At 43.3% G+C, this 15,000-nt stretch overlaps 1 protein-coding gene and 1 long non-coding RNA gene across 3 annotated transcripts in view; both read left to right on the top strand.

Annotated features, from left to right (window-relative positions):
• Positions 1–15,000, top strand: part of LOC125145873 — a 27,037-nt gene that overhangs the window by 11,650 nt on the left and 387 nt on the right. The window lies entirely within an intron of this gene.
• On the top strand, positions 4,867–8,687 carry LOC125145872 (zinc finger CCHC domain-containing protein 18-like). Of its 2 annotated transcripts, XR_007144333.1 has the most exons (3): positions 4,867–6,123; positions 6,363–6,432; positions 6,520–8,687. XR_007144333.1 is itself a non-coding variant. In XM_047820442.1 (2 exons), exon 2 carries the CDS (start codon positions 7,288–7,290, stop codon positions 8,131–8,133), a length of 846 nt encoding a protein of 281 aa, XP_047676398.1. In that variant the 5' UTR covers positions 4,867–6,123; positions 6,363–7,287; the 3' UTR covers positions 8,134–8,687. The 2 variants fall into 2 exon arrangements, 1 of the variants encoding a protein (XP_047676398.1); XM_047820442.1 differs by having other exon boundaries at positions 6,363–8,687.

Raw genomic sequence — 15,000 nt, 5'->3', positions numbered from 1 at the left:
GAATATAGAATGAATAAAATATATAAAATATGAATATAGAATATGAACGATCAGTTCTGTACATAAAGTGTGAGAGTGTAAATAACAATATAGTGTAATATTCTACTTTAGTACACTATCCAGCAGCAGTAGTGTGTAATATATACAGATGATGTGATGACTGATGGTCCTGATAATGCAGCACTTATAGATATGAAGCAGTGAATATAGTCCCATAGAGATGAATGTGAAATTCCTAAAATTCCTTTAATCTCCCACACACGCAGCGTGCACAGAGCTCAGGCACGGCTTCTCTCTCTGTGTTCTCCTATTCAACTCCACACTATCAATCCAATGAGTCCAAAAGTATTGGCCCCCTGGTGACGGCACTCGACACCACGTGACGTCACGTGTAGCCCCGCCCCCAAAATGAGCGAAATAAAAAATTTAGCACAACATTGATGTCATATATCAAAACACTCAGCACGATGACGGGAACTGACGTCACATGTAGCCCCGCCCCCAAAATTAGTGAAATAAAAAAATTTAGCACAACATGGACATGTGACATGTCAAAACACTCAGCACGATGAGGGGAAATTGCCACAAGCACATTCACATTTTCTTTAGGAAATGTACCGTTCTAGTTAATGTGCTTGCTAAAGCACAGTCCTATTCTCTTGCATACTTATTATTGTTATTATTATTATTATTATTATTATTATTATTATTATTATTATTATTATTATTGTGCTTGCAAAGCACATTCTTATTCTCTTGCATACTTATTATTATTATTATTATTATTATTATTATTATTATTATTATTATTATTATTATTATACTTCTGTTTCCGGACACTTTTTCGGCGCATAACTCCGGCGGTCACATATGTTGTCGTTTCTGCCATTTGTATAACTTTTTGTTGTTTTCAACTATCAGTGTAGTTTTTATAATTTTTTATTTCACTTTAAACTAATGTCCTTTTAAGAGCAGCAACGGCTCTTTTAAGAGCCACCCATTAATTCAGCGCATTTTTTCTTTGTCTCCTCACATTACATAATTATTTTTTAAACATATGACACACGTATATCACAAAGAATGATAAGAATGACTTTTATATAATAAAGCTTGGGTACTGTTAGAATCGCCATTCTTCACATTAGTGAATTAATACATAAAACCGCAAAGACTTTCTCGTGTTCCTGAATGGACAAGGGGATAGCGATTCTGTTTAGCATGCAAGAGTTTCGTGGTTCGAATCCACCCTTTGACAGTATTTTTTTTTTCTAAAATTTAGTTTATAATAAAGGTTCATTAGTTGACATTAGTTACCACATTACTTAACATGAACTAATAATGAACTGCACTTCTACAGCATTTATTCATTTTGTTCATGTTAATTTCAACATTTACTAATACATTATTAACACCGTGTTAACGTTACTTAATATACTGTGAACTAACATGAACAAAGAATAAACTTTATTTTAACAAAGATTACTAAATACAATAATTTATTGCTCATGGTTAGTAAATGTTAGTTAATACATTACATTTGAACTAATGATCCTTATTGTAACGTGATTATATTTTTTCCCAGTAAAATCACTGATTGATGCTTTAGTTCAAGATCTTCATGGCGCTTGTTTCAGGAAAAGATAAATGGATTTTCAGGTGTGCTTTTTTGTTGCAGGTGAGAAACTAGTCTGCAAATATAACCATAGTAACTGTGCAGCCAAACCCTAGCAACTATGTAGTGCACCTTACGAACCATATTGCATTATAAAGAAGCCATATCTCAGTTACACAACATAAAACACTCAGCACGATGAGGGGAACTGATGTCACGTGTAGCCCCGCCCCCAAAATAAGCGAAATCAAAAATTTAGCACAACATGGACATGTCATATATCAAAACGATGAGGGGAACTTGCCACGTGCAAGTACATTCACATTTTCTTTAGGAAATGTACCGTTCTAATTATTGTGAGTTGTTGATCAGGGTGATTGTCTGGGGAAAAAAACTGTTCCTGTGTCTTGCAGTTTTAGTAAGCAAAGTTCTGTGCACACAAAGTGCACACAAACAATACAAAACACTACAAGACAATACACAAAAGCAGCACAGACCAGAGTTCATACTACAGTTATAGTACATGTGCAAAATACTGGAATGAACACTTGTGGGTTCGAGTCTCGGGTCGGCCACATCAGGTGCCCTTGCGCAAAGCACTGAACCCCCCAACTGCTCCCCAGGATTATTACTAAATTATTAATAATAATTTAGTGTTGGATAACAGATGTTAGAAGTATCCAAGGTTCAGTGGACATGTAGAACTTGGTGATGTATCTTCTTAAAACACAGAACAACTTAATCCCTTTGCTCTCATTTATTCTTGTTGACAATACGGCTGGATGCACAGTACACAGGTTTCACAGGGTAAATGGAATGCTTAGGAGACACAGGATGGTAAAGATGGGTTTCTGGTCAGTAACTCATCTTATGTAAAAGATTCAAACACACATGGTTGAGTGCCCATCTTCAGGCCCACACCTCACCAATACAAAGAAACAAAGGAAGGAATTGAGCTCTATTTATAGACCTCAGCTGAGGATTATGGGTAATGAAGTGCAATGGAAAATGGTGATGCAGTCTGCAGAGGATTGTGGGAAATGTAGTATAAAGGACAAAAGAAAAACAAGTCTAATTCACAACAGCCGCCCCAAAAACAGTAATGGATTTACTATTAATCATCTTGTAACAGGGTTACGTGTTACCTGGTTTTCCTACTCTCCATGAGGGTGCAGCGGAAGGCTGAAACACAATGTACAGTATTTAACCAGGTAGTACAGTAGAAGAAGAGAGATTTGTTTGGAAGAGGGAAGCATGGTTTTGCTCTAGTTCCTTTGAATCATTTCTTCTGGAGTCCTGATTGAGAAACTTTGAACTTTGAATTTGAATGTGACGTTTCTAGTTAATGTTGTGTCTTTGTTCTGTTGTAGATGGACTTTTTGAATGCTACTTTGCATCTGATGTTGGATCTACATGAATTATAAAGGATCTACTTTCATGGATGTCAAGAACATTTCCCAATGAATTTCCCTCTTTTGCGTTGAGGATGATAGGTATCCTTAACTGTGGATTACTTGAACATTTGGGTGTGCAGGGTTTTTCCTCATAACGGGGGTGGGATTTTCTGATATGAAACATTGACTGGTATAACCATCCTCTGCTGCCAGTATTCAGAGTTATTTGCCTACAACCTTGAACTCTCATGTTCCATTGTTGTGTTTGGGTTTTTTTTTTGTCATAATCTTTCTTGTCTGAATCCTGATATCATTATAAAAGGATTTTAAAACCTATTTTTAAACATTGTTGTTTGTGGTAATTACTGGGAAATACATTAATCCATCCATCCATCCATTTTCTACCGCTTATCTGGGGCCTCCCGGCTGGACATGCCCGGAACACCTCCCCAAGAAGGCGTCCAGGAGGCATCCAGAACAGATGCCCGAGCCACCTCAGCTGACTCCTCTCGATGTGGAGGAGTAGCGGCTCTATTCTGAGCTCCTCCTGAGTGAGCTCCTCACCCTATCTCTAAGGGAGTGCCCAGCCACCCTGCGGAGGAAACTCATTTTGGCCGCCTGTATCCGGGATCTTGTCCTTTCGGTCATGACCCAAAACTCATGACCATAGGTGAGGGAAGGAACGTAGATTGACTGGAAAATAGAGAGCTTTGCCTTGCGGCTCAGCTCTTTCCTCACCACAACAGACCGGTATATCGACCGCATCACTACAGAAGATACACCAATCCGCCTGTCAATCTCCCACTACATCCTTCCCTCACTCGTGAACAAGACCCCAAGATACTTAATCTCCTCCACTTGAGGCAGGAGCTCTCCACCAACCTGAAAGGGACAAACCACCCATTTCCGGCTGAGAACCATGGCCTCGGATTTGGAGGTGCTGATTCTCATCCCGCCGCTTCACACTCGGCTGCAAACCGTCCCAGTGCACGGTGGAAGTCCTGATTTGAGGAAGCCAACAGGACAACATCATCTGCAAAAAGCAGAGATGAAATCCCGTGGTCCCCAAACCGAACTCCCTCCGGCCCCCAACTGCGCCTAGAAATCCTGTCCATATAAACAATGAACAGGACCGATGACAAAGGGGAGCCCTGCCGGAGTCCAACATGCACCGGGAAGAAGTATGACTTACTGCCGGCAATGCGAACCAAACTCCTGCTCCGGTCATATAGGGACCTGACTACCCTTAACAGAAGGCCCCGGACCCCATACTCTCAGAGCACACCCAACAGGTCACCACGAGGGACACAGTCGAATGCCTTCTCCAGATCCACAAAGCACATGTGGACTGGTTGGGCAAACTCCCATGAACCCTCCAGCAGCCTGGCGAGGGTATAGAGATGGTCCAGTGTTCCACGACCGGGACGAAACCCGCATTGTTCCTCCTGCATCCAAGGTTCGACTCTCGGCCGAATTCTCCTCTCCAATACCCTGGCATAGACTTTTCCGGGGAGGCTGAGGAGTGTGATCCCCCTGGTCCCCCTTCTTAAGGAGGTCCCCCTTCTTAAACAGAGGGACTACCACCCCAGTCTGCCAGTCCAGAGGTACTGTCCCCAACCACCATGCGATGTTGCAGAGGCGTGTCAACCAAGACAGCCCCACAATATCCAGAGACTTGAGGTACTCATTGTGGATCTCATCCACCCCTGGTGCCTTGCCACTGAGGAGCTTCTCAACTACCCCAGTGACCTCAGCTTGGGGGATCGTCGAGTCCACAACTGAGTCCTCGGCCTCTGCTTCCTAAGAAGAAATGTCGGTGGGGTTGAGGAGAACCTCGAAGTACTCCTTCCACCCTCCGAGAATGTCCCCAGTCAAAGTCGGCAGATTCCCACTCCCACGGTAAACAGTGTGAGCAGGCCACTGCTTCCCCCTCCTGAGGCGGCGGACGGTTTGCCAAAATTTCTTCGAGGCCGACCGATAATCCTTCTCCATGGCCTCACTGAACTCCTCCCATACCCGAGTTGTTGCCTCCGCAACCACCTGGGCTGAAGCTCACTTGGCCCTCCGGTACGTATTAGCTGCCTCCAGAGTCCCCCGAGCCAACCAGGCTTGATAGGACTTCTTCTTCAGCTGGATGGCATCCCTTACATCCGGGGTACACCACCGGGTTCGCCATAACAGGCACCGGAGACCTTATGGCCACAGCTCCGAGCAGCCACGTCGACAATGGAAGTGGAGAACATGGTCCACTCGGACTTAATGTCTCCAACCTCCCTCAGGATCTGGTTGAAGCTAAATTAGCAAAAACTAATCTTTACCCCTAAGTACTTTATGCAGTATAGTTTCTGTAATATGTTGTTTAGAATATCTTGCCTGGATGAAGATGCTCCACTAGCTAAACTTTAAAGAGCTGATTGTGAATCTGTACATATTACACATAGTTCAGGCTGCTTTTCCTCTGCACAGTGTAAATCTAGAGATATTGCAGTTCTCTTGTGGACACATTTATATGGTCTGTTGCTCTTTTTCCTATTTCTATATTGTACTGATGGATATTCTGCTGAAGCTCTTCTACCCGTTTTAATATCCTCTGATCCATCTGTGAATATCTGAGTTATGTTGCTGTATGTTTGACTTAAATCCTGTATAGTGGTTATTTTTAGTGGCAGGTTGTTTTCCATCTTGATTTCCTCCTTATGAATAAACAGATCGATTTCTGGCATTCCTGCTCATCTTCCTAATCATCCTCCATAACTCATTAATTTCAATATCTTCACCATTTCTGTCACAGAATTCCCTCCGATATTTTTCTTTGCTGTACTGATGACCTGCCTCACTGATGCTTGAGCTCTTTTATATGTAACCGGGTGGTAAATTACCTTAAAATTTGTTTCTTTCCTTGCATGCTAAATTTAGCTATTTTATTATTCTCATTATTTTCAGTGTATTATGTTAAGAAAAACAGTAGTTACATGTATGTTCCTGGAGTGGTCAGTGGGTGGCACTGTGTGTGTCGCTTATGAGACAGTGCGTATGCGCTCTCACTCTGAAATATCCCGTTGAGATTGCGATCAGTGCAAGCCATGCGTATTCTCTGGAAATTGTGGTCATCCATGGGTAAATACACTGATTTGTGATTATATTTTAGTTAAATATCCATTTTGAATGTATATTTTATGTTGATTTGGAGAACTGTCGTATTTGGAATATGTCGTGTATAATGTCCATGCCGATATGACGTCATACCATGCGGTTTAGCCCGTTTCATTTAACATTAAGAAAATGTTGTACACTTTGTTCTTCAAATGTTGTTGTGCGTTTCATGTGATTGGTATTTAATGTGATTCTTTACGCAGTGAACAACATATATTGGAGATTTTATCCTGTGTAAAGTGTATCGGGTTTTATGTTGGAGCTCATTGTGATGTGAGTGTTATTTTCTCTTATTTCACTCAAATGGTGTAAGTGGGTAATATAAAAATGTACTCATGTCATTTTGTTCTTTTTGTACAGTATTCCCACTGCCGTATTGTGTTGTAACATTTTGGTATTGTTGCATTACTTGAAATTGTTTTATTTTCTATTTGTCTTTGCACTGAGGTTTTAGTAATCTTCCTATTCTTTTGCATTTGAATATAACATTGTAGAGCTACAGAGGTTTAAATTTGTGTTTTCAGCTTGGTGAAAGCGCTCATTTTGTTTATATAAATTTTGTTAAGCTTTTACAGATATTTTTGTTAAATTTCTTCTTAATTAAGTTTCTAGGTCGCTTTTGATAGTGACTCATTTTCCAGAATACAGGAAATGAATAAACAGTAAAGTATAACCCCTCAATGTGTTCCTGGTGGTGAATTTAAATCCCCGGCCACGTTTTTGGTACCAGGAGTGGGGTTGTTTATTCAATCTGACGAGTTGTTTTAGAATGATTTAGTTAGACAGTACGGCAGTGGTGAATATTTTACAGAGCCGGAGGACTTCCAGAGTGCGGAGGATCACGAATGAGGTGGTCAGCGTGCGACCGATTGGGTTTCTAGTGTGCCAGGCGTGACGGCTGCTAAGAAGATCGGTCCAGACTGATGCGTTTCCTGCTGCCAACGCATGGTCTTCCAGGATCTCATGGCTGCATCTCAGGAACTGTGCATTAGTCTGAGGGTGTGTCTACGGTACTAAAAAAAAAAAAAAAAAAAAAAAAGGCGTTACGAGTTTCATACCAAAGACATTAGTCTTCAACTGAGTTGAGTTAATTCTGAGTTAATGCTTTTTGACCTACTTCTGTAGAAAATGTCTGACTCTGACGAACGGCCTGAAGAGAGCGTACAAGTCCCTGATGTTGGAGTTGTGGGGAATGATGTCATAGAGCAAATAAAGGGTCAAATTCAAGATTTAAATGATTGGAGGAATGACACTCTGGCCAATAGGGCTGCTGGTGGGGGTAATACAATCCGCTCTTACCTTTATGTTCCCCGTGAACGCCAGGTTCAACCTTTTAGCGGGGAGTATAACAAAGATGGAAGGTCTGTAGAGGAGTTTATTGAGGAGGTGGAAAGGGTTCTACGGGCCAGAGACCAAACACAAGAAGAACAGCTGGACTTTATCATCTCACTTTTGCGGGGGCCTGCACTGGAAGAAGTGCGTTTATGTGTGGGAAATCAGTCCAGACAGGCCAGTGATTTGTTTACTTTCTTGCGGGACGCGTTCGGGGAACGGCGTAGTGGGACTCAGTTGTTGCAAATGTTTTACAATCGCAAACAATTAGAGGGGGAAGATCTCCGAAACTACTCTCATGCTCTCTCTCGCCTGTTAAGTTCCATTGTGAAACAGTCCCCAGATGGGTTGGCTAACGAGCAGGGGATTTTGCGTGATCAGTTTGTGGAGGGTGTAAGAGATGCCGCATTGAGGCGAGAGCTGCGTAAAATAACCAGGGAAAAGCCCTATTTGACCCTGCTTGAGATTCGTAATGAGGCTATTCTTTGGTCCATGGAAGAGAGCAGGCCAACCAGAGTAGCAAATAGTCGACCGGTCCATTCAGAAGTGTTAGGGGAACCTGAAGGTACTTTTATCAGGTCTGAGAATCAAAACTCTTCTGTGTTGAATGATATTTTGCAGGTAGGACAAGCGAATAAGTGAGCAAGAGCAGACTATTTCAGAGCTCACTAAGGTGGTCAAAGAATTGACTGTGCAGCGGTCAGTGTCGGGTCTGCAGAATGTCGCGCCTTTAGCAAATTCTCCGCCCAGGTTTACAGAAAAGGGAGAACCTATCTGTTTCAGGTGCAGTGGGGTTGGGCATATTGCTAGACGCTGCAATGTGAGACGGGGTGGGAGACCTAAAAGTGCTACCCAGACCACTGAAGTTCAAGAAAAACCAGGTCCTTCTGTTGCGATGAGTCAGGCTGCACAAGGGGAAGTTTCTGGTTTACCGCCTGAGGGAACTAGTCGAGACCGTTTCTTGGAACGTGCAGTTGGAACTTGCCCCATGGTAGAACTGAAAATCAAGTCTGTTCCAGTGTCATGTTTGCTTGACACTGGTAGTCAGGTCAGTACTATTACTGAAGAATTTTCCGAGAGCACCTGTTTGGGGATGAGAGTGATGTGTTCAATTCAATTCAATTCAAGTTTATTTGTATAGCGCTTTTTACAATAGACATTGTCTCAAAGCAGCTTTACAGAACATAAACACAGAGCAGAAGGTAAACATAATTAATGATAAAGGAATTAACGAATAATAAAAGAAATAAGAATTAACAGAATAAAAATTCTAGATTATTATTAGATGTATATAGTTCACAGTGTGTATGTATTTATTCCCCTATGAGCAAGTCTGAGATGACTCAGGCAGCAGTGGCAAGGAAAAACTGCCTTAAATTGGTAAAGGAAGAAACCTTGAGAGGAACCGGACTCAACGGGGAACCCATCCTCATATGGGTGACACTGGGGGTGTGATTGTAATATACAGTCAGTTAAATGTTGTATTGGTGTGAGGTTCAAGGACTTCTGATCTCCTGAGTACCACAGAGTCTAACTGGAGATGTCTCAGGATTCTTAGAGTCGGCCTCGGCTCAGTGGACGTCTAAAGGCTTCGTCCCACAGAGGACGTTGGGAGCTGGTACAGTGTCTGGATGCCTCGGGATGGGTACAAAGAGAGAGACAGTGGAAAGGGATTAACATATCTGCTGTTCATAAAAATGTGCTGGTCTGATGTACTGGTGCATGATATTATGGGATGTATTATGTGTACGCCTGACTAAAGAGATGAGTTTTTAATCTACATTTAAACTGGGAAAGTGTGTCTGCGCCCCGAACACTATCAGGAAGACTATTCCAAAGTTTGGGAGCTAAATAAGAAAATGCTCTACCACCTTTAGTAGACTTAGATATTCTGGGAACTACCAGAAGCCCTGAGTTTTGTGATCTCAGAGAGCGTGAAGGATTATAACGTGTTAGAAGACTAGTTAGATACATGGGAGCTAAACCATTAAGAGCCTTGTACGTAAGTAGCAGCAGTTTGTAGTCAATTCTATACTTAACAGGTAGCCAGTGTAGAGATGATAAAATTGGGGTTATATGGTCATACTTTCTTGTCCTAGTGAGAACTCTGGCAGCTGCATTTTGGACTAACTGTAACCTATTTATTAAAGATGCAGAAGATGTGTTGTCTACTTCTAGCTGGCTGAAGATCACAGCAGCCAACGGTTTAGATATTCCCTATTTGGGTTACATGGAGCTGGATGTGGAGGTTATGGGGATGACTCTGCCCGAGTGTGGGTTTTTGATTGTGAAAGGAGCTCCTAGCCCAACGTCTTTGGCTGTGCTTATCGGAATGAACATTATCAGTAAGTGCCGACAGATCGTTCACGCTGAATTTGATACCACGCTGGGTGGTAGGCTGGATTCTGACTGGAGGGCAGTCTTCCAGCAGGCACAATCAGTGGAGTTATTTGAGCGAGTTTCATCTGCTCGGGTCGTGGGTAAGACTCCTGCTCATGTGCCCGCTTGGTCGGCAGCCACTGTCCTGATTAAGGGGATCGAACGCAGTAAAAAGGATGGTTCTGTGTGGTTGGTAGAACCAGCAAATTTGCCCTTACCAGAAGGTTTGGTTGTAGTACCTACCTTGGTCACGTCAGAGTTACCTGTGTGTCCAGTGAGAGTACTTAACCTGTCACAGGAAGATCTTTGGATTCAACCTAGGGCCCGTTTGGGTTTGCTGTCCCCGGTAGGTGGTAACAGTGAGGGTTCGTCCTGCGAAGTAAGGTTTCAGCGAATCTCTGCAGACATAGAACAAGTCACTTTGGGTGGAGGTCCTGTGTCTGAGCCTCAGGCTCAGTCAGTCTTGGATTATGTCAGCATGGGAGGCACTGCTGAGCAGCAGGTACAGTTAAAAGCTCTGCTAGACAAGTATTCAAGTGTGTTTGCCCTGGAGGATGATGATTTGGGTTATACAGATAAGGTTCAGCACGAGATACATCTGACTGATGACATACCAGTGAATCAGCCGTACCGACGAATTCCCCCAAATCAGTACCAAGAGGTTAGAGAGCACATAACTAAGTTATTGAAGAAGGGTGTCATTCAAGAGAGTGTGAGTGCTTACGCCTCGCCTGTGGTACTGGTGCGAAAAACTGATGGATCGCTACGGTTGTGCGTAGATTATCGCAAACTCAATGCTAAGACGAGGCGTGACGCGTTTCCGCTACCCAGAATTGACGAGAGCTTTGATGCCCTCAGGGGAGCAAAGTTTTTCTCAACTTTGGACTTGGCCTCTGGTTATCATCAGATCACGGTGAATGTCAGGGATAGGGCCAAAACGGCGTTCACCATGCTTTTTGGTTTATTTGAGTACCGGAGGATGCCATTTGGGGTCTGTAATGGACCGTCAACCTTTCAGCGGCTGATGCAGGCTGTCATGAGCGACTTGATCTTCCAGGTGTTAATAGTATACCTAGATGACATCTTGCTGTTTTCACAGACGTTTGGGGAACACCTAGAAAGGTTAGAGATGGTGCTGAAACGGTTGGCTGAGACTGGTTTAAAGGTCAAATTGGGCTAGTGCCGGTTTCTCCAAGACTCTGTGCGTTTCCTTGGCCACCAGGTGTCAGTGCAAGGGATTTCTCCTGACCCAGACAAGTTGCTGCAGTCAGTAATTGGAAGACCCCAGAAACAGTCAAGGAGTTGAGGTCATTTTTAGGGTTTTGCAGCTATTATAGAAAGTTCATCGAGGGTTTTTCTAGGATAGCTGGCCCCTTACATGACCTAGTAAATGCTTGCTTGAGTGAAGGCAGGGGTGTAAGGAGTGGTCGTCGCTTTAGCACTCTGTGGTCTGCTGAATGTGACCATGCATTCAATCAGTTGAAGAGGGAGCTGACGACAGCACCTGTGCTTGGTTTCGCAGACTTCACTTGTCCTTTCATTCTCGAAACCGATGCAAGCCAGAACAGCTTAGGAGCCGTCCTGTGCCAGAAACAGGGTGACGTGAAGAGGGTCATTGCGTACGCCAGCCGTAGGTTGCGAAATGCAGAGCGAAATGATCGTAATTACAGTAGCATGAAGCTCGAGCTACTGGCTCTTAAGTCGGCTGTAGTCGAGAAATTTCGCGGCTATTTACTTGGGTCTTGGTTTGAGGTGATCACGGATAATAATCCGCTCTGTCACTTGCAAACTGCCAAGTTAGGAGCGATCGAACAGAGATGGGTAGCACAGCTGTCGGTATTCAACTTCGAGGTGAAGTACAGACCGGGTAAGTGTAACGCTGCAGCTGATGCTCTGTCTAGGCAGGAGTTTGCAGGGGAGCCTGGACCTGATCCAGACTCTGACTGGGATGAGTGTGTAGCGATTTGCGGTGTAATAAGGCGAGGTACCACCTTGGAACCTGAACTTGCATTGAAGGGTGTTGAGTGCAGCAGGTTGAGGCAAATTCGTGCGTTGGAGGCTGGGGAAGATGCTATCACTACTCTCCAAGGTAACACTCATATGCTTCCCGGATACGCCAAGGAACAGGTGGTTGAGTTTCAGAAATGTGATCCTGTTCTGCAGGTGTTTCGAGGGTTCTGGGATAAGAAAAAGAAACCAGCTCACCTGGAAAGACAGTCTCTGTCCAGGTCTGTGAAATGCCTTCTGAAGCAGTGGAGTCTCATAAAAGAACGAAATGGGTTGCTATATCGTGTGGTAGGTGTCCCTTCTGAGGAGAGCTGATGGCAACTCTTATTGCCAGGGTGTTTAAAGGAACAAGTTCTGCGAAGTGTGCACGACGATCTGGGGCACCAGGGCATTGAACGGACGTTGGGGTTGTTGAAGCAGAGGTGTTTTTGGTCCGGTATGTATGAGGACGTGGAGGAATGGGTAAAGAAGTGTCAGCGGTGCATCCTCACAAAGATGCCTCAGCCCAAAGTTCGTGCCCCTGTGAGAGCGTTTTTGGCTTCCAGACCTCTGGAAGTGATTGCGGTGGACTTCACAGTCTTAGAGCCTGCTTCTGACGGGTGTGAAAATGTTTTGGTTGTTACCGACATTTTCACAAAGTTTACACAGGCGTTTCCCACAAAAGATCAAAAGGCTGATACTACAGCAAAGGTCTTGTTAAAGGAGTGGTTTATGAAATATGGCGTCCCAGAGAGGTTGCACTCCGACCAAGGTCGAAACTTTGAAAGTGAGGTAATCGCCGAGCTGTGCAGACTCTATGGGGTGAAAAAGACCCGTATGACCCCGTATAAGCCACAGGGAAATGCCCAATGTGAACGGTACAACCGAACACTTCACAACCTGTTACGTACATTACCACCAGAACGTAAGCGGCATTGGCCTGAGTACTTGCCGGAGTTAGTCCATGCGTACAATGTGACTCCGCATGCTATTACAGGGTTTTCCCCTTATTATCTTCTTTTTGGGGTACAACCACATCTGCCCGTTGATGCATTGTTAGGTGGGGAGGACGTCTCTGAGCGGAAACAAGACTGGTTGTCTGTGCATCAAGAGAGGTTGAGATATGCCCATGAGAACGCTAGGGAGTACTCAGAAGAGAAAGCTCTAGAGAGAGTAACACGTCTGAATGAAAAGACTTTTTGTCCCCAGGTCAGTGTGGGCGAGTTGGTATATCTGCGCCAGCGGCCTCCAGGCAGGAACAAAATTCAAGATGCCTGGAGTCCGACTGTGTACCAAGTTGTGGATATAGTAGGCACAACTTACACTGTGGAACCTTTAGAGGGAGGGCCGTCGAGGGGGGTTCACAGGTCGGAGTTGCATCCAGGTGCCGTGCCCACTCCTAGGCCTAGGAGTAAGGAAAAATCTCGGTCAGATATAAAGCCTTCCATCATGGATCAGAATGGGATGTCTGAGCCAGATTTTGTGGTGGTAGAGGAGGTTGTGCAACCCTCTGTGAGAGTGGGCGCAAACAGTCCAATGGTTTCAGAGGCACCAGTTACTTCAGAGTTGGGAGGTGACAGCTCTGAAGGTATCCGAGTACAAGAATTAATGGATACTGGTAGAGACTCTGCAGAATGTGATGATGTGTTCCAGAGGGCTACAGGTGAACATGGCCAGTCGCAGGAGCCAGAGACTGGTGACATGCGTAACTCTGATTTTAGAGAAATACCAGTGCCAGCTGTGCTCAGAAGCAAACGGTCAACGGCGGGTGTTCATACAAATCCTTTTCATGCACCCAGGTCTGCTTGTCATGCAGTAAGTGTCAGCACAGATATGGTGTCTCAAGTGTTGACCAGTATTGGCACTGCGTTGTTTGAGAAGGCATTACAAGGTGCCATGAATGCCGAAATTTGTGATTGAATGGGTCATCGAGGACGCTGACTTGCAGGGGAGAATGTAACCGGGTGGTAAATTACCTTAAAATTTGTTTCTTTCCTTGCATGCTAAATTTTGCTATTTTATTATTCTCATTATTTTCAGTGTATTATGTTAAGAAAAACAGTAGTTACATGTATGTTCCTGGAGTGGTCAGTGGGTGGCACTGTGTGTGTCGCTTATGAGAAAGTGCGCATGCGCTCTCACTCTGAAATATCCCGTTGAGATTGCGATCAGTGCAAGCCATGCGTATTCTCTGGAAATTGTGGTCATCCATGGGTAAATACACTGATTTGTGATTATATTTTAGTTAAATATCCATTTTGAATGTATATTTTATGTTGATTTGGAGAACTGTCGTATTTGGAATATGTCGTGTATAATGTCCATGCCGATATGACGTCATACCATGCGGTTTAGCCCGTTTCATTTAACATTAAGAAAATGTTGTACACTTTATTCTTCAAATGTTGTTGTGCGTTTCATGTGATTGGTATTTAATGTGATTCTTTACGCAGTGAACAACATATATTGGAGATTTTATCCTGTGTAAAGTGTATCGGGTTTTATGTTGGAGCTCATTGTGATGTGAGTGTTATTTTCTCTTATTTCACTCAAATGGTGTAAGTGGGTAATATAAAAATGTACTCATGTCATTTTGTTCTTTTTGTACAGTATTCCCACTGCCGTATTGTGTTGTAACATTTTGGTATTGTTGCATTACTTGAAATTGTTTTATTTTCTATTTGTCTTTGCACTGAGGTTTTAGTAATCTTCCTATTCTTTTGCATTTGAATATAACATTGTAGAGCTACAGAGGTTTAAATTTGTGTTTTCAGCTTGGTGAAAGCGCTCATTTTGTTTATATAAATTTTGTTAAGCTTTTACAGATATTTTTGTTAAATTTCTTCTTAATTAAGTTTCTAGGTCGCTTTTGATAGTGACTCATTTTCCAGAATACAGGAAATGAATAAACAGTAAAGTATAACCCCTCAATGTGTTCTTGGTGGTGAATTTAAATCCCCAGCCACATATAGTTAATTAAATCATTAAAATTAAATCTTCCTCCTACTCTCCTTAGAGATTTATGTCTGATATGAACAGCCTCACTACACTCCTCATCCCACTATGGAACTACTTTTTGCCAATTGATTCGTCTGCTTTCCGTATTGCCTCATGTTTATCACGTTTAACGTCTATATCTTTCTT

Source organism: Tachysurus fulvidraco, chromosome 11, assembly GCF_022655615.1.
Source record: "Tachysurus fulvidraco isolate hzauxx_2018 chromosome 11, HZAU_PFXX_2.0, whole genome shotgun sequence".
Taxonomy (NCBI): Eukaryota; Metazoa; Chordata; class Actinopteri; order Siluriformes; family Bagridae; genus Tachysurus; species Tachysurus fulvidraco.
The sequence above is the reverse complement of the archived record's forward strand: the minus strand, read 5'-3'. Positions and strand labels throughout refer to the sequence as shown.